Consider the following 19415-nt stretch of genomic DNA (forward strand, 5'->3'; position numbering starts at 1 on the left):
GGCACTCTGGGAAGGGCTCAGCTGCAGGGCAGGTGAGAGACCTTGAGAGTCAGTTGAACATGGGTTTAGTGCCGGTGGGAAGCCAGGCAGTGATTGGCTGGGGAGATGTGAGGGCCATATGAACAGAGAGCTGATTGGATGCAGTTGAATGGCAGTTGAGTGCCGGTTGGAAGCAAGGCAGTGATTGGCCAGGGAGATGTGAGGGATGGGATGCAGTTGAATGGCAGTTGAGCGCCGGTTGGAAGCAAGGCAGTGATTGGCCAGGGAGATGTGAGTGCCATATGAACAGAGAGCTGATTGGATGCAGTTGAATGGCAGTTTAGCGCCGGTTGGAAGCAAGGCAGTGATTGGCCAGGGAGATGTGAGTGCCCTATGAACACAGAGCTGATTGGATGCAGTTGAATGGCAGTTGAGCACCTGTTGGCAGAGAAGCAGTGATTGGCCAGGGAGATATGAATGCCATATGAACACAGAGCTGATTGGATGCAGTTGATGTCAGTTTAGCACCGGTTGGAAGCAAGGCAGTGATTGGTTGGGGAGATGAGAGGGCCATATGAACAGAGAGCTGATGGGATGCAGTTAATACCAACTAGACTTGCTCAGTTACCTCATCAGTGCTGCCTCCTGTTTTCAAGGCCTGAAAGAGCAGCTCTGCAACAGAAAAAACATCCAAATCATTTGCCTATGCTTGCTATTACTGAACATTGCTTTCAATTTCCATCCTAGTGTTACTGCATACTCCCCACCACTAAAAATCAGCACTTCAGTTACACAACAGTGTTTCAGTGGCAACAGTGAACAGCTGTATGTTCCAGCCTTCCCCTCTCTCAGCATGTCCCTCACACAGACAGCAACAAAACTCACAGCCAGACCAGCAGATTAACCACCTGCAATAATCCTGGCCCTGGGTGGACTGTGCAGCAGGAAGCCATGGGGGCTGTGCTTCTCCCTGACTCCAAGCAGTGCTTCAGAGCCCACACAAGCTGTGTGGTCAGGCTCAATGACACACAGGGATCGAGGCCTTTCCACTGAGAGCACGTGTCCCTGTGGAAGCGACTGATGAGCACAGGAGCTGGGGCAAGGGAGAGGGGAGGTCTCTGCACCTGGGGGCAGAGCAGAGGGGAACAAAGTGGGTGTGTGTGTTTGGAGGATCAGAGTGGGGAGAGTTTTCTCCTCCTTCCACAAGCAGGACGAAAGGGGCTGTGGTGGGGGCAGTTCTTGCCCAGCAAAGGAGACAAAAGGCAGGGACCTCTGCAAGCACAGTTCTCGCTCTATCAGTGGAGCAGCAAATTCGGCTGTTGGCAGCGATCCAGCTTCAGCAGGTTCCTGCTTGGTATCCCTACAGGGAGCTGCTTGTTCCTGTCCCCACAGCAGGCTTCCCTCTCTGATATGGGCCACAGAATCTTTCTTTTCCATGCCTTGAAGGAGAGGGAACTTTTATAAGGAGAGAGGGAGGATTGATTAATTAGTATTTTAGCAGTGTTGACCATCATGACTTCTGGCTGAATTCAAGAGGCAAAATTAATAGCCCTGTGTTGAAGTGCTACAGAAGTTGAATACCAAGAAGTGACTGCTGAACATGAACACCATTTGAGACACTGTCATTTTTTTCAGGCAGCGGCACTGGAGGGACATTCTTTAAGAAATGGTGGGTTAAATAAAAAGGAGGACACAATTCTGGCAATTTGAGAAACTTCTCTCCTTTTATTACTTCTTTTCACATATATATGTAGCTATTACTGAAGGGCAGCTCTACCAGGGTAGCTCAATTTATTTGGACTGAATTGTTTCCCAGGAGCGTATAAAAGTGACAGTGTAAAGAAAACTTTTCCAAAGATTCCTAAAACTTTCAGGAGTACGATGCTGTACAAGTTGAGGCACTTCAGAGCACTTACAATCTCTTCAATGCACTTCTATAGGAATGCTCGAGAGACAGCATACTTAGTATGTCCAACATCTCTGTTTGCAAAACATCTTTATTTCAGATACGGATAGAGGAAAGACATCCTCTAAGATACAGAGGGTTAAATACAAAAAAAGACACATTACAGGCAATTTGAGAAACTTATCTCCTTTTATTAATTTTACAAACGTTGATATTCAAACATTATTTAAAAGCACACAAATCAGTACAGTGGAGTAGTGACTAAACTAAGGGCAACTTTGCAAAGCTGTCAACAGTAAAGGGCTTCTAGAAGGAATGCTTATAAACAAGTCTATTTAAAGCTACAATTGCAACTACTAGTAAACCTACACCTACAACAGAACTAAAGCTACAATATAACTACAAGTATAACTAAAGATATAGCTATGTTTACAAGTACAACTTACAACTACAACTGCAGCTACAACTACAACTAAACAACTACATAAAGCCCCAAAAGTCTAGGTTGCTGTCTTCAAGGTGCTCCAAGCAACCTCTATCAGCGTCATTGTCATGTTTGGGGATGTACAGGTGGAGCAGGTTTCTGCCTCAAAGACTTGGACAGCAGCACTGTTGGAACTGGAAGGTGAAGGGCAAGGCCATCCAGAGATGTGTCTGCACAGCGAGTCCATGTGCTGCATTTTCCTTCCGCAGGAACAGGAAAGCAGCTTCAGGATTGCCAGTGACAAATGTATCAGCTATGCAGAGTTCAGGTGGCTCCATCGGCTGTGACACCCCATCACAGCTTTGTGCAGGGAACTCCTCTCAGTGGCTGGAGAGCAGCACCCCGAGGCGAAATCGCAGCCGACCATAAGCTTGCCTTGCCTCTCTGTGGGCGGCCGGATCTCGGGCCAGGTGCTCAAAGAGGTTGGGTGGCACAACCCCTTGCATTGCTGGTGGCAAGCTGATCTCGGCAGGAATCCTCTCATTGCCCAGCACAAAGTGCCTCAGGTGTGTCAGCTGCAGGCAGCGGTCCAGGTAGGCCATGATGTCCCACAGCCGCCGTGCAAATGCTCTCCTGTGCCACCGGGACAGCGGTACTGTGGTCAGCATGTGCATGACCACAGTCTTCCAGGTAGAGCTGGAAAAACCTGTGCCCCTTAGGATGCAGGTGAAGAGCTGCAGGCATTTCAGGTGCAAGCTCTCACACGGCAGCTGCCTGGCGATGTGCCGGAAGAATTTCGCCTCTGCCACAGCGTACGTCTCTGCCCACGCTGTGCTTGCAGTGATGGTGGCCTTGGTGGGCTGGCTGCTCACAAAGATGTCAGAGTCCCCTCGGCACACCCCAAAGAGCATCTCCACTGTCAGGCTCTCGCTGCCTTTGCTCAGCTCCAATCGGCAGGACCGGCTGCAGGGCTGAAACACCACGTACCATGAGTGCCACTGAGGCACTTGCAGCCACGAGCTTCTCACCAAGTGGCAGAACCAGCGGGAGGTTTTCTCCACGTCCAGGTAGGAGCTGGTACAGAGCGTCTCTAGGAGGCTGCGCTTCTGCTTCCGCCGCAGCTCCTTCCGCGAGTGGTGCAGGAAGCACAACGGCTTCTCTTCCACCTGCTCCTTCTCGCACCTGCACACCAGCTCCACACAGACGTTGAAGGTCCTGTCTGCCACCTGCCCTGCACTGTTCGGCTCCAGGTGGAAGGCGTGCCCTGGTGGGGGATTCAGTGGGACCAGCACACGGTACACCCCATCCCAGTCACGGGGACTCCAACCCTCAAAGGCACAGCCCACTCCGATGGCTTCTTGAGGCACTGGGTAGAAGCTATTGCTCACGCTGTCCACAAAGACACGTGTCAAGCTCTCCATCAGCTCAGCTATTACTGAGCAGCCTCTCTCCAGGTCCTCCACAGGCCATTCTATGCGGTCCACTAAAAGGATTCCTTGCTCATTCCCAGCATATCCGGTCTTTTCTCTGTCTTCCATTCCATCACTGCCACTTTCTCCCTTGCCACCATCATGGTCTTCTTTTTCTCTGCTTCTCTGTTCACTGGCATCGCTGCTTTCCTGCACCTTCACCTCCATACATTCTTCCCATCCATCTACGCTGTCTTCTCCTTCACGTACACCATTGTTGCTGGCCTCCCTGCTCCTTCTCCTGCAGGTAAACCACAGAGCCAAGAGGAGCAGGACTCCAGCAACGACCCAAAATGGCCACTGCTGCAGGGCACCAGAGAGCACAGCTCCCCAGCCCTTGTCCTGCTCCTCCAGCTCCTGCAGCAGCCGAGCCATCTCGTGGTCCAGCATCTCCTGACGCTCCTTCATTCGCCGGTGCGTGGCCTCATCCAGCCCATCCCCAGCTGGCTGGGGGTACTGGATCAGGCTTTCCACCAGCACGAAGATCATTGATAGTAAAGCCATGGTCTGCAGGAGGACACACCGAAGGGGTTCAGTGGGGCCGGAATGAAGACAGACATGGGGCACAGGAGCCACAGGGATGTGGCAGCAGGAAGGAGAGAGCCCCGGCAGCTGGCGGGCGGCCAGGCCTGCACCGCTGCCCCAGCAAGCACCGCGCCCTCAGCGAGGCGCTGCCGCCAGGGCCAGGCCCTGGGTGCGGGGGCAGAACGCACGGCCCGGTACCGGAGCTCCTGCCCCAGCCCTCCTGCAGCCCCTGCCCTCCCCCAGCCCTGTCTCCTCACTGCTGTGCGCTCACCGCTTGCCCAGGCTCTACTGGGGCAGCAGCACCCGCTGAGGCCTTTTATACCTGCCCCCATTGTGACACGGCCCCTGTGCTGTCACAGAACCCAGAGCGCATCACAGGCCAGCCCCGCCCGCCCTCCCCAGCCCGCTCAGGGAACTCATCATGGCCCTGGGTCCCCAAAGCCCCAACAGACACCAAGTGCAGACCCATCACTCGGGAACCTGGCAACCCCAGAGCTTCCCTTGACAAAGCAGGCACAAGGGCCCTGCAACGTAACTCTTTTCAAATATATATTTGGGTGGCATGACCCACGGGTGTTTTCAGTATACAAGTGTATGCTTTTAGTTAATACCGGTGGGGGACATTCATTATTAGTATTATTCATACTTATTAATTTTGGGGCAGGATGTCGTGTAGGCTAATGCTGTCTCCCAGATTTAGTGAGAAATCTTCCTGAAAGAAATATAGGTTGCCTGGATGGTGCACAGGAAGATTTAATATCATCCTAACACACCAAATAACTTAATTACAAAATTTTGGTGCCTTCAATAGCCTCTTAGCTCTCAAACACTATAGTTCAACACCATATTAAATTTCAGCCATTTCATGGCATTTTCACTTCAAGATTCAAGGATATTTATGGGAATGCTCGAGAGGCAGCACACTTAATATATCTAAAATCTCTGTTTGCAAAAAGTCTTTATTTCAGATAGGGATATAGGAAGGACATCTTCTAAGATACAGACGTTTATATAAGAAGAGTGACATTCCAGGCAATTTGAGACGCTTATCTCCTTTTATTAAATTTATAAACGTCGATACACAAACAGTATTTAAAAGCACACAGGCAAATACAGTATGTTATCTAAATTCTCTAAACTCAGAGTACCTGGGTAAATTTGCAAAACAGTCTAAACCAAAGGGTCTCTAGAAGGCATGCTAATAAACAAGTCTAATTAAATCTACAATTAAAACTACAACTAAAGCTATGCCTACAGTTACTCGTACCGCTACAACTACAACTAAAGCTACAGCTACAAATACAGCTATTAACTACAACTAAACAACTACATTAATCCCCAACAGGCTAGGTTGCTGTCTTCAAAGTGTTCCAAGCAACCTCTCTCCACTTCACTGGCAACTTTGAGGATGTGCAGGTGGAGCCAGGTTCTGCCTCACACACTTGATCAGCAGGACTGTTGGAACTGGAAGGTGAAGGGCAAGGCCATCCAGCGATGCGTCTGCACAGCGAATCCATCTGCAGCGTCTTCCTTCCTCAGGAGCAGGAAAGCAGCTTCAGGATGCCAGTGACAAATGTACCAGCTATGCAGAGTTCAGGTGGCTCCATCGGCTGTGACACTCCAGCACAGCTCTGTGCAGGGAACTCCTCTCAGTGGCTGGAGAGCAGCACCCCGAGGCGAAATCGCAGCCGACCATAAGCTTGCCTTGCCTCTCTGTGGGCGGCCGGATCTCGGGCCAGGTGCTCAAAGAGGTTGGGTGGCACAACCCCTCGTATTGCTGGTGGCAAGCTGATCTCTGCAGGAAGCCTCTCATTGCCCAGCACAAAGTGCCTCAGGTGTGTCAGCTGCAGGCAGCGGTCCAGGTAGGCCATGATGTCCCACAGCCGCCGTGCAAATGCTCTCCTGTGCCACCGGGACAGCGGTACTGTGGTCAGCACGTGCATGACCACAGTCTTCCAGGTAGAGCTGGAAAAACCTGTGCCCCTCAGGATGCAGGTGAAGAGCTGCAGGCATTTCAGGTGCAAGCTCTCACACGGCAGCTGCCTGGCGATGTGCCGGAAGAATTTCGCCTCTGCCACAGCGTACATCTCTGCCCACGCTGTGCTTGCCGTGATGGTGGCCTTGGTGGGCTGGCTGCTCACAAAGATGTCAGAGTCCCCTCGGCGCACCCCAAAGAGCATCTCCACCGTCAGGCTCTCGCTGCCTTTGCTCAGCTCCAATCGGCAGGACCGGCTGCAGGGCTGAAACACCACGTACCATGAGTGCCACTGAGGCACTTGCAGCCACGAGCTTCTCACCAAGTGGCAGAACCAGTGGGAGGTTTTTTCCACGTCCAAGTAGGAGCCGGTGCAGAGCGTCTCTAGGAGGCTGCGCTTCTGCTCCCGCCGCAGCTCCTTCTGCGAGTGGTGCAGGAAGCACAATGGCTTCTCTTCCACCTGCTCCTTCTCACACGTGCACACCAGCTCCACACAGACGTTGAAGGTCCTGTCTGCCACCTGCCCTGCACTGTTCGGCTCCAGGTGGAAGGCGTGCCCTGGTGGGGGATTCAGTGGGACCAGCACACGGTACACCCCATCCCAGTCACGGGGACTCCAACCCTCAAAGGCACAGCCCACTCCGATGGCTTCTTGAGGCACTGGGTAGAAGCTATTGCTCACGCTGTCCACAAAGACACGCGTCAAGCTCTCCATCAGCTCAGCTATTACTGAGCAGCCTCTCTCCAGGTCCTCCACAGGCCATTCTATGCGGTCCACTAAAAGGATTCCTTGCTCATTCCCAGCATATCCGGTCTTTTCTCTGTCTTCCATTCCATCACTGCCACTTTCTCCCTTGCCACCATCATGGTCTTCTTTTTCTCTGCTTCTTGGTTCACTGGCATCGCTGCTTTCCTGCACCTTCACCTCCATACATTCTTCCCATCCATCTACGCTGTCTTCTCCTTCACGTACACCATTGTTGCTGGCCTCACCACTCCTCCGCCTGCAGGTAAACCACAGAGCCAAGAGGAGCAGGACTCCAGCAACGACCCAAAATGGCCACTGCTGCAGGGCACCAGAGAGCACAGCTCCCCAGCCCTTGTCTTGCTCCTCCAGCTCCTGCAGCAGCCGAGCCATCTCGTGGTCCAGCATCTCCTGACGCTCCTTCATTCGCCGGTGCGTGGCCTCATCCAGCCCATCCCCAGCTGGCTGGGGGTACTGGATCAGGCTTTCCACCAGCACGAAGATAATTGATAGTAAAGCCATGGTCTGCAGGAGGACACACAGAAGGGGTTCAGTGGGGCCGGAATGGAGACAGACATGGGGCACAGGAGCCGCAGGGATGTGGCAGCAAGAAGGACAGGGCCCCCGGCAGCTGGCGGGCGGCCAGGCCTGCACCGCTGCCCCAGCAAGCACCGCGCCCTCAGCGAGGCGCTGCCGCCTGGGCTGGGCCCTGGGTGCGGGGGCAGAACGCACGGCCCGGTACCGGAGCTCCTGCCCCAGCCCTCCTGCAGCCCCTGGCCTCACTCAGCCCTGTCTCCTCACTGCTGTGCGCTCACCGCTTGCCCAGGCTCTACTGGGGCAGCGGCACCCGCTGAGGCCTTTTATACCTGCCCCCATTGTGACACGGCCCCTGTGCTGTCACAGAACCCAGAGCGCATCACAGGCCAGCCCCGCCCGCCCTCCCCAGCCCGCTCAGGGAACTCATCATGGCCCTGGGCCCCCAAAGCCCCAACAGACACCAAGTGCAGACCCATCACTCGGGAACCTGGCAACCCCAGAGCTTTCCTTGACAGAGCAGCCACAAGGTCTCTGCCATGCAACTCTTGTGAAATATAAATTTGGGTGACATGACCCACGGATGTTCTCGGTATACAAGTCTAGGCTTTCAGTTAATATTGGTGGGGGTCATTTTTTGTTAGTTGAATTTATAATTATTCCTTTTGGGTCAGGATGTCATGTAGAGACCGCATACTTCCTATATCCAACATCCCTGTTTGCAAAAAGTCTTTATTTCATATATGGATTTAGGAAGGACATTCTCTAAGATACCCAGAGTTAAATACAAAGAATGATGCACTTCAGGCAATTTGCAAAATTTATCACTTTTTATTAATTTTTCAAACATAGATATCCAAATATTATTGAAAAGCAGACATGGCACTTTAGAACCGCAGTTCAATTCTCTAAATTAAGGGTAACGCAGCAAAACTAACAACACTAAAGGTCCCTTAGAAGAAATGCTAATAAACAAGTCTAATTAAAGCTACAGATACAAATACAATGAAAGCTACAGCTACAGATACATGCACAACTAATGCTACAGCTACAGCTTTAGTTAGAACTAAAACTAAAGCTACATGTACAGTTAGAAGTACAAGTACAACTAAAACTAATGTTACAGCTAAAACAAATTAAGTACATTAAGACCATAACAGGCTAGGTTGCTGTCTTCAAGGTGTTCCAAGCAACCTCTATCAGCTTCAATGTCTTCTTTGAGGATGTGCAGGTGGAGCAGGTTTCTGCCTCACAGACTAGGTCAGCAGCAATGTTGGAACTGGAAGGTGAAGGTCAAGGCCATCCAGAGATGTGTCTGCATAGCGAATCCATGTGCTGCATCTTCCTTCTGCAGGAAAAGGAAAGCAGCTTCAGGATTGCCAGTGACAAATGTACCAGCTATGCAGAGTTCAGGTGGCTCCATCGGGTGTGACACCCCATCACAGCTCTGTGCAGGGAACTCCTCTCAGTGGCTGGAGAGCAGCACCCCGAGGCGAAATCGCAGCCGACCATAAGCTTGCCTTGCCTCTCTGTGGGCGGCCGGATCTCGGGCCAGGTGCTCAAAGAGGTTGGGTGGCACAACCCCTTGCATTGCTGGTGGCAAGCTGATCTCGGCAGGAAGCCTCTCATTGCCCAGCACAAAGTGCCTCAGGTGTGTCAGCTGCAGGCAGCGGTCCAGGTACGCCATGATGTCCCACAGCCGCCGTGCAAATGCTCTCCTGTGCCACCGGGACAGTGGTACTGTGGTCAGCACGTGCATGACCACAGTCTTCCAGGTAGAGCTGGAAAAACCTGTGCCCCTCAGGATGCAGGTGAAGAGCTGCAGGCATTTCAGGTGCAAGCTCTCACACGGCAGCTGCCTGGCGATGTGCCGGAAGAATTTCGCCTCTGCCACAGCGTACGTCTCTGCTCACGCTGTGCTTGCAGTGATTGTGGCCTTGGTGGGTTGGCTGCTCACAAAGATGTCAGAGTCCCCTCGGCGCACCCCAAAGAGCATCTCCACCGTCAGGCTCTCGCTGCCTTTGCTTAGCTCCAATCGGCAGGACCGGCTGCAGGGCTGAAACACCATGTACCATGAGTGCCACTGAGGTACTTGCAGCCACGAGCTTCTCACCAAGTGGCAGAACCAGTGGGAGGTTTTTTCCACGTCCAGGTAGGAGCCAGTGCAGAGCGTCTCTAGGAGGCTGCGCTTCTGCTTCCGCTGCAGCTCCTTCTGAGAGTGGTGCAAGAAGCACAATGGCTTCTCTTCCACCTGCTCCTTCTCGCACGTGCACACCAGCTCCACACAGACGTTGAAGGTCCTTGCTGCCACCTGCCCTACACTGTTCGGCTCCAGGTGGAAGGCGTGCCCTGGTGGGGGATTCAGTGGGACCAGCACACGGTACACCCCATCCCAGTCACGGGGACTCCAACCCTCAAAGGCACTGCCCGTCCCGATGGCTTCTTGAGGCACTCGGTAGAAGCTATTGCTCACGCTGTCCGCAAAGACACGCGTCAAGCTCTCCATCATCTCAGGTATTACTGAGCAAGCTCTCACCAGGCCCTCCACAGGCCACTCTCTGTGGTCCATTAAAAGGATGCCTTGCTCATTCCCTGCATCTTCGGTCTTTTCTCTGTGTTCCACACTGCCGCTTTCTCCCTTGCCACCATCACTGTCTTCTTTTTCAATGGCAGCCACGTTACCTTGTTTGGCTTCTTTTCTATCCTCCTTTGTGTTTGCTGCCACATTCATATCACCCTGTTCTTCAACATTCACATCCCTGTATTCTTTCTGTCTATGTACTCTTTCTTCACCTTCATGTACACCATTGTTGCTGGCCTCACCGCTCCTTTTCCTGCGGCTAAACCACAGGGCCAAGAGGAGCAGGACTCCAGCAAGGACCCAAAATGGCCACTGCTGCAGGCCACCAGAGAGCACGGCTCCCCAGCCCTTGTCCTGCTCCTCCAGCTCCTGTCGCAGCCGAGCCATCTCGTGGTCCAGCAGCTCCTGGCGCTCCTTCATTTGCCAGTGCATGGCCTCATCCAGCCCATCCCCAGCTGGCTGGGGGTACTGGATCAGGCTTTGCACCAGCACGAGGAGCAATGGCCGTACAGCCATGATCTGCAGGAGGACACACAGAAGGGGTTCAGTGCTGTCACAGAACCCAGAGCGCATCACAGTCCAGCCCCGCCCGCCCTCCCCTGCCCACTCTGGGAACTCATCGTGGCCCTGGGCCCCCAAAGCCCCAACAGACACCAAGTGCAGACCCATCACTCGGGAACCTGGCAACCCCAGAGCTTCCCTTTACAAAGCAGGCACAAGGGCCCTGTTACGCAACTCTTGTGAAATATAAATTTGGGTGATATGACCCATGGATATTTTCAGTACACTAAGTGTAGTCTTTGATTTATTACTACTGGGGGACATTTTTTTATTATTAAAATTGTCTTGGTTTGACGCTGGTGGAATGCCAGTGCCTCCATGCAAATAAATTCTATCTGGTGTCTGCTGTGAGATGTGAGTAGGAATAGATCAAAGCAGGCTCTTATTTAGGAATAAAGTAGGAAAACTTTATTAACTTCAACTATATTTTAAAAGCAACTCACACAGAACTCAGAATGAAAACCTTCTAAAAACATTCCTCCTCCCCCTACTAAATTTCTAATACATTACAGTAGTACAAAACCTTGGATTCTCAATTCAGTTACCAACCCTCAGATCACCAACTCTCAGTCTATTACCACCTTTCAGATAATCAGTTCTCAATTCATTAAGAAGAGAGTAGTCGTTCTTGTACCATAGGCTCCCCCTGGAAACACAGTTGATACTTCTTGTGTTTCCTTTCACATGTAGCACCACCCAGAGAACATTTGCCATCGTGACCTCTTCCTTCCATGCCCAGTGCTCTCACCACTGCACATGGACCAGAGCTACTTCTAGGGTTCTCTTTTTAAGGATGCTTTGCTCTGTTCTATAAAAACCAGTCTCTCACATGTCCCCCTAAATTCACCCCCTTGGGCCGAGGGGTCTTGAGAACAGAGTTCTTCTTCTTCCCTGAAGACGGCGGGCACTTCTACTTTCCTCACTCGTCATCTCTATTCACACACTCCCTCATATCACTGCACTCTCTTGGCTCTAAGCTACTGCCTCCCCCTAAATGCAGTCTTTGTGTCACAGGAAAATGGTTCTGTCCATGGCTATACAAGAAAAGTCCAGCCAAAGGCCACTCCATCATCTCCTCCCACCTAGGATTCTTGTCAACTTCACCCAGACATCGTTCACTTGCACAAACTTACATCACACCTGCCTATTTCCTCTTATTTCATCTCTAAAAAAAACAATCAACGTTTGTAAAGTTTCCATCATCTGGAAAAGAAGTTAAAATCTCAAGCTCTACCTGTCCAAAACTCCCACAGCTGCCCTGCCAATCACCTTCTCACCACAGCCCCCCACTTCTCCTCCACAACCAACCGTACTATCAAATTTCAAAGTAGCACAAACACAAACAGCAGCTTTCTCTCTCTCCTAAAAAAAGAAGAATGTAACTGTCGCCGACATCTTTTCATGAAAATCCTTTCTTTAGGATTTTTTCCCTCTTCTGGGAAGCTGAGGCCCCAGAAAAGGAATGTAAACAGCGGTTATCTGCTGCTGCGAAATGCAACAGGTGCACCTGTGATTGGCCCATGTTGCATGTGTACAATTAAGGGCCAATCAGAGACCGAGCTCTCTCTGGGACAGAATCACAGAGAGCTTCTTTATGATTCATTCCTTTTTTATTCTTAGCATAGCAAGCTTCTGAGACTTTTTCTCTCTATTCCTATTAGCATAGTAATAATGTAATATATATCATAAAATAATAAATCAAGCCTTCTGAACATGAGGTCAAGATTCTCGCCTCTCTCTTCCCCCTGCAACCCTTGCAAGCCCTGTAACATGTAACTGCCTAATACCTCTCAGTACTCCTCAACCCTTCTATCCTGCAAAAGCCTTCACCTCCCTTCTCTGTCCAAAGCCCCAACCTACCTCACCCAGCTGCATTTCTTCCCTTCCCTCACCCAGCTTGCAGATAAACAAAAAAAGTCTGACCTCTTTCACAAACAAAACCCAAAAAAACTTCTCCCTAAAAGTTCTCTGCTTTTCATCTCCTATTGAGGACATATCCATGTCCTCAATAGCCCCAAGAAGTGCCAATATTCAAATCTAAACACCTATTAATTTAACCAAAACAACACAAAAAACTCACTTCCTTGTCAAACCAAAACAGTATTTATACTTATTACTTTTGTGGCAGGAAGTCATGTAGGCTAATGCTCTGTTTCCGATTCAGTGAGAAATTTTTCTGAAAGAAATCCAGATTGCTTGGATGGTGCACAGGAAGATTTAATACCAGGACAAAAAGGGCAAATAACTTAATTACAAAATCTTGGTGCCTTCAATATCCTCTTAGCTCTCAAACTCTATAGTTCAACACCATATTAAATTTCAGGCCCTTCAGGGCATCTTCAATTGACGCTTCAAGCATTTCTATGGGAATGCTAGAGAAACAGAATACTTAATATATCCAACATCTCTGTTTGCAAAACGTCTTTATTTCAGATAGGGGTAGAGGGAGGACATCCTCTAAGATACAGAGGGTTAAATACAAAGAATGGCACATTTCAGGCAATTTAAGAAATTTATCTTCTTTTATTAATTTTATAAACAATATTCAAACATTATTTGAAAGAAGACAAGCAACTAGAGCAGGGAAGTTAAATTCTCTAAACTTAAGGTACTCCGGGTAAATTTGCAAAACTGTCCACAAGAAAGGGCCACGACATGGAATGTTAATAAACAAGTGTAATTAAAGCTACAATTACAACTACAACTAAAGCTATACCTACAGCTACAGCTGCAACTACAACTACAACTAAAGCTACAGCTACAAGTACAATTACAGCTACAACTAAAGCTACAGCTACATTTACAAGTACAACTACAATTACAATTACAGCTATAATTACAACTAAACAACAACATTAAGCCCCAAACGACTAGGTTGGTCTCTTCAAGGTGTTCCAAGCAACCTCTCTGAACTTCGCTGTCATCTTTGAAGATGTGCAGGTGGAGCCAGTTCCTGCCTCACAGACTAGGTCAGCAGCACTGTTGGAACTGGAAGGTGAAGGGCAAGGCCACTCAGAGATGTGCCTGCACAGCGAATCCATGTGCTGTAGCATCTTCCTTCCACAGGAGCAGGAAAGCAGCTTCAGGATTGCCTGCTGATACATTGCATGCTGATACATTGACAAATGTATCAGCTATGCAGAGTTCAGGTGGCTGCCATCGGCTGTGACACTCCATCACAGCTCTGTGCAGGGAACTCCTCTCAGTGGCTGGAGAGCAGCACCCCGAGGCGAAATCGCAGCCGACCATAAGCTTGCCTTGCCTCTCTGTGGGCGGCCGGATCTCGGGCCAGGTGCTCAAAGAGGTTGGGTGGCACAACCCCTCGCATTGCTGGTGGCAAGCTGATCTCGGCAGGAATCCTGTCATTGCCCAGCACAAAGTGCCTCAGGTGTGTCAGCTGCAGGCAGCGGTCCAGGTAGGCCATGATGTCCCACAGCCGCCGTGCAAATGCTCTCCTGTGCCACCGGGACAGCGGTACTGTGGTCAGCACGTGCATGACCACAGTCTTCCAGGTAGAGCTGGAAAAACCTGTGCCCCTCAGGATGCAGGTGAAGAGCTGCAGGCATTTCAGCTGCAAGCTCTCACATGGCAGCTGCCTGGCAATGTGCCGGAAGAATTTCTCCTCTGCTACAATGTATGTCTCTACCCACGCCGTGTTTGCAATCATGTTGGCCTTGGTGGTCCGGCTGCTCACAAAGATGCTGGAGTAAGCATTCTGGGGCTCTGTGGTCTGGCTGACCACAAAGATGTCAGAGTCCCCTCAGCACACCCCAAAGAGCATCTCCACCGTCAGGCTCTCCCTGCCTTTGCTCAGCTGTAATCGGCAGGACCGGCGGCAGGGCTGAAACATCACGTACCATGAGTGCCACTGAGGCACTTGCAGCCACGAGCTTCTCACCAAGTGGCAGAACCAGTGGGAGGTTTTTTCCACGTCCAGGTAGAAGCTGGTGCAGAGCGTCTCTAGGAGGCTGCGCTTCTGCTCCCGCCGCAGCTCCTTCCGCGAGTGGTGCAGGAAGCACAACGGCTTCTCTTCCACCTGCTCCTTCTCGCACGTGCACACCAGCTCCACACGGACACTGAAGGTCCTGTCTGCCACCTGCCCTGCACTGTTCGGCTCCAGGTGGAAGGCGTGCCCTGGTGGCGGATTCAGTGGGACCAGCACACGGTACACCCCATCCCAGTCACGGGGACTCCAACCCTCAAAGGCACTGCCCACCCCGATGGCTTCTTGAGGCACTCGGTAGAAGCTATTGCTCATGCTGTCCACAAAGACACGCGTCAAGTTCTCCATCAGCTCAGCTATTACTGAGCAAGCTCTCACCAGGGCCTCCACAGGCCACTCTCGGTGGTGCATTAAAAGGATGCCTTGCTGATACCCAATGTCTCTGGTCTTTTCTCTGTCTTCCACATTGCCGCTTTCTCCCTTGCCACCATCACGGTCTTCTTTTTCACAGGCAGCCATGTTAATTTGTTTGGCTTCTTTTCTATCCTCCTTTGTGTTTGCCGCCACATTCATGTCACCCTGTTCTTCAACACTGACATCCGTGTATGCTTTCTGTCTATGTACTATTTCTTCACCTTCATTTACATCATTGTTGCTGGCCTCACCGCTCCTTTTCCTGCGGCTAAACCACAGGCCCAAAATGAGCACTACTCCAGCAAGGACCCAAAATGGCCACTGCTGCAGGGCACCAAGGAGCACGGCTCCCCAGCCCTCGTCCTGCTGCTCTAGCTCCTGCAGCAGCCGAGCCATCTCGTGGCCCAGCAGCTCCTGACGCTCCTTCATTCGCCGGTGTGTGGCCTCATCCAGCCCATCCCCAGCTGGCTGGGGGTACTGGATCAGGCTTTGCACGAGCACGAGGAGCAATGGCAGTACAGCCATGGTCTGCAGGAGGACACACAGAAGGGGTTCAGTGGGGCTGGAATGGAGACAGACATGGGGCACAGGAGCCGCAGGGATGTGGCAGCAGGAAGGACAGGGCCCCTGGCAGCTGGCGGGCGGCCAGGCCTGCACCGCTGCCCCAGCAAGCACCGCGCCCTCAGCGAGGCGCTGCCACCGGGGCCGGGCCCTGGGTGCGGGGGCAGAACGCACGGCCCGGTACCGGAGCTTCTGCCCCAGCCCTGACCCTCTGTGAGCTGCACTCACCGCTTGCCCAGGCTCTACTGGGGCAGCAGCACCCGCTGAGGCCTTTTAGACCTGCCCCCATTGTGACACGGCCCCTGTGCTGTCACAGAACCCAGAGCGCATCACAGGCCAGCCCCGCCCGCCCTCTCCAGCCCGCTCATTGAACTCATCATGGCCCTGGGCCCCCAAAGCCCCAACAGACACCAAGTGCAGACCCATCACTCAGGAACCTGGCAACCCCAGAGCTTCCCTTGACAGAGCAGGCACAAGGGCCCTGCCACACAACTCTTTTCAAATATAAATTTGGGTGACATGACCCATGGATGTTTTCAGTATACAAGTGTACGCTTTTAGTTAATACCAGTGGTGGACATTTTTTATTATTCGTATTTATAGTTATGGGGCAGGATATTAGTTTTGGGGCAGGATGTCATGTAGGCTAATGCTGTGTTCCAGATTTAGTGAAAAATTTTCCTGAAAGAAATATAGGTTGCCTGGATGATGCACAGGAAGATTTAATACCATCCTAAAACGCCAAATAATTTAATTAAAAAATTCTGGTGCCTTCACTAGCCTCTTAGCTCTCAAACACTATAGTTCAACACCATATTAAATTTCAGCCATTTCATGGCATTTTCACTTCAAGATTCAAGGATATTTATGGGAATGCTCGAGAGGCAGCATACTTAATATATCTAACATCTCTGTTTGCAAAAAGTCTTTATTTCAGATAGGGATATAGGAAGGACGTCCTCTAAGATACAGACGTTTATATATGAAGAGTGACATTCCAGGCAATTTGAGAAACTTATCTCCTTTTATTAATTTTATAAACGTCGATACACAAACATTATTTAAAACCACACAGGCAAATACAGTAGCATATCTAAATTCTCTAAACTCAGAGTAACTGGGTAAATTTGCAAAACAGTCTAAACCAAAGGGTCTCTAGAAGGAATACTAATAAACAAGTCTAATTAAATCTACAATTACAACTACAACTAAAGCTACGCCTACAGTTACACGTACCGCTACAACTACAACTAAAGCTACAGCTAAAAATACAGCTACAACTACAACTACAACTAAACAACTACATTAATCCCCAACAGGCTAGGTTGCTCTCTTCAAGGTGTTCCAAGCAACCTCTCTGAACTTCACTGGCATCTTTGAGGATGTACAGGTGGAGCCAGGTTCTGCCTCACACACTTGGTCAGCAGCACTGTGAGAACTGGAAGGTGAAGGGCAAGGCCATCCAGCGATGCGTCTGCACAGCGAATCCATCTGCAGCATCTTCCATCCGCAGGAGCAGGAAAGCAGCTTCAGGATGCCAGTGACAAAGGTACCAGCTATGCAGAGTTCAGGTGGCTGCCATTGGGCGTGACACTCCCACACAGCTTTGTGCAGGGAACTCCTCTCAGTGGCTGGAGAGCAGCACCCCGAGGCGAAATCGCAGCCGACCATAAGCTTGCCTTGCCTCTCTGTGGGCGGCCGGATCTCGGGCCAGGTGCTCAAAGAGGTTGGGTGGCACAACCCCTCGCATTGCTGGTGGCAAGCTGATCTCAGCAGGAAGCCTCTCATTGCCCAGCACAAAGTGCCTCAGGTGTGTCAGCTGCAGGCAGCGGTCCAGGTAGGCCATGATGTCCCACAGCCGCCGTGCAAATGCTCTCCTGTGCCACCGGGACAGCGGTACTGTGGTCAGCACATGCATGACCACAGTCTTCCAGGTAGAGCTGGAAAAACCTGTGCCCCTCAGGATGCAGGTGAAGAGCTGCAGGCATTTCAGGTGCAAGCTCTCACACGGCAGCTGCCTGGCGATGTGCCGGAAGAATTTCGCCTCTGCCACAGCGTACGTCTCTGCCCACGCTGTGCTTGCAGTGATGGCGGCCTTGGTGGTCTGGCTGCTCACAAAGATGTCAGAGTCCCCTCGGCGCACCCCAAAGAGCATCTCCACCGTCAGGCTCTCCCTGCCTTTGCTCAGCTCCAATCGGCAGGACCGGCTGCAGGGCTGAAACACCACGTACCATGAGTGCCACTGAGGCACTTGCAGCCACGAGCTTCTCACCAAGTGGCAGAACCAGTGGGAGGTTTTTTCCACGTCCAGGTAGGAGCCGGTGCAGAGCGTCTCTAGGAGGCTGCGCTTCTGCTCCCGCCGCAGCTCCTTCCGCGAGTGGTGCAAGAAGCACAATGGCTTCTCTTCCACCTGCTCCTTCTCGCACGTGCACACCAGCTCCACACAGACGTTGAAGGTCCTGTCTGCCACCTGCCCTGCACTGTTCGGCTCCAGGTGGAAGGCGTGCCCTGGTGGGGGATTCAGTGGGACCAGCACACGGTACACCCCATCCCAGTCACGGGGACTCCAACCCTCAAAGGCACTGCCCAATCCGATGGCTTCTTGAGGCACTGGGTAGAAGCTATTGCTCACGCTGTTCACAAAGACACGCGTCAAGCTCTCCATCAGCTCAGCTATTACTGAGCAGCCTCTCTCCAGGTCCTCCACAGGCCACTCTATGCGGTCCACCAAAGGGATTCCTTGTTCATTCCCCGCATATCGTGTCTTTTCTCTGTCTTCCATTCCATCACTGCCACTTTCTCCCTTGCCACCATCATGGTCTTCTTTTTCTCTGCTTCTCTGTTCACTGGCATCGCTGCTTTCCTGCACCTTCACCTCCATACATCCTTCCCGTCCATCTACGCTGTCTTCACCTTCACGTACATCATTGTTGCTGGCCTCACCACTCCTCCTCCTGCAGGTAAACCACAGAGCCAAGAGGAGCAGGACTCCAGCAAGGACCCAAAATGGCCACTGCTGCAGGGCACCAAGGAGCACGGCTCCCCAGCCCTTGTCCTGCTCCTCCAGCTCCTGTAGCAGCCGAGTCATCTCGTGGTCCAGCAGCTCCTGACGCTCTTTCATTTGCCGGTGCGTGGCCTCATCCAGCCCATCCCCAGCCGGCTGGGGGTACTGGATCAGGCTTTGCACCAGCACGAAGATCACTGGTAGTAAAGCCATGGTCTGCAGGAGGACACACAGAAGGGGTTCAGTGGGGCTAGAATGGAGACAGACATGGGGCACAGGAGCCACCGGGATGTGGCAGCAGGAAGGACAGGGCCCCCGGCAGCTGGCGGGCGGCCAGGCCTGCACCGCTGCCCCAGCAAGCACCGCGCCCTCAGCGAGGCGCTGCCGCCGGGGCCGGGCCCTGGGTGCGGGGGCAGAACGCACGGCCTGGTACCGGAGCTCCTGCCCCAGCCCTCCTGCAGCCCCTGGCCTCACTCAGCCCTGTCTCCTCACTGCTGTGCGCTCACCGCTTGCCCAGGCTCTACTGGGGCAGCGGCACCCGCTGAGGCCTTTTATACCTGCCCCCATTGTGACACGGCCCCTGTGCTGTCACAGAACCCAGAGCGCATCACAGGCCAGCCCCACCCGCCCTCCCCAGCCCGCTCAGGGAACTCATCATGGCCCTGGGCCCCCAAAGCCCCAACAGACACCAAGTGCAGACCCATCACTCGGGAACCTGGCAACCCCAGAGCTTCCCTTGACAGAGCAGCCACAAGGGCTCTGCCATGCAACTCTTGTGAAATATAAATTTGGGT

General features: G+C 52.0%; 5 protein-coding genes across 5 annotated transcripts; all 5 read right to left on the minus strand.

Moving 5' to 3' along the window:
• Positions 1 to 2689: 2689 nt before the first annotated feature.
• Positions 2690 to 4282, minus strand: LOC131082391 (inositol 1,4,5-trisphosphate receptor-interacting protein-like 1). Its single transcript, XM_058022263.1, has 2 exons — positions 4125 to 4282; positions 2690 to 4019 (listed from the first exon to the last, which is right to left on the minus strand). Exons 1-2 carry the CDS (start codon positions 4280 to 4282, stop codon positions 2690 to 2692), a joined length of 1488 nt encoding a protein of 495 aa, XP_057878246.1.
• A 1670-nt stretch (positions 4283 to 5952) lies between these two features.
• Positions 5953 to 7545, minus strand: LOC131082392 (inositol 1,4,5-trisphosphate receptor-interacting protein-like 1). The gene is made up of 2 exons (XM_058022264.1): positions 7388 to 7545; positions 5953 to 7282 (listed from the first exon to the last, which is right to left on the minus strand). The coding sequence occupies exons 1-2, from the start codon at positions 7543 to 7545 to the stop codon at positions 5953 to 5955; spliced, it is 1488 nt and encodes a 495-aa protein (XP_057878247.1).
• A 1477-nt stretch (positions 7546 to 9022) lies between these two features.
• On the minus strand, positions 9023 to 10807 carry LOC131082395 (inositol 1,4,5-trisphosphate receptor-interacting protein-like 1). The gene is given in 1 exon segment (XM_058022268.1): positions 9023 to 10807. A coding segment is annotated over 1 exon segment (1785 nt).
• A 3094-nt stretch (positions 10808 to 13901) lies between these two features.
• LOC131082398 (inositol 1,4,5-trisphosphate receptor-interacting protein-like 1) lies at positions 13902 to 15581 on the minus strand. Its single transcript, XM_058022271.1, is given in 1 exon segment — positions 13902 to 15581. A coding segment is annotated over 1 exon segment (1680 nt).
• A 1660-nt stretch (positions 15582 to 17241) lies between these two features.
• On the minus strand, positions 17242 to 18834 carry LOC131082403 (inositol 1,4,5-trisphosphate receptor-interacting protein-like 1). The gene has a single exon (XM_058022286.1). It carries the CDS (start codon positions 18832 to 18834, stop codon positions 17242 to 17244), a length of 1593 nt encoding a protein of 530 aa, XP_057878269.1.
• Positions 18835 to 19415: the final 581 nt, after the last annotated feature.

This window comes from Melospiza georgiana, chromosome 4, assembly GCF_028018845.1.
Source record: "Melospiza georgiana isolate bMelGeo1 chromosome 4, bMelGeo1.pri, whole genome shotgun sequence".
Lineage (NCBI taxonomy): Eukaryota > Metazoa > Chordata > Aves > Passeriformes > Passerellidae > Melospiza > Melospiza georgiana.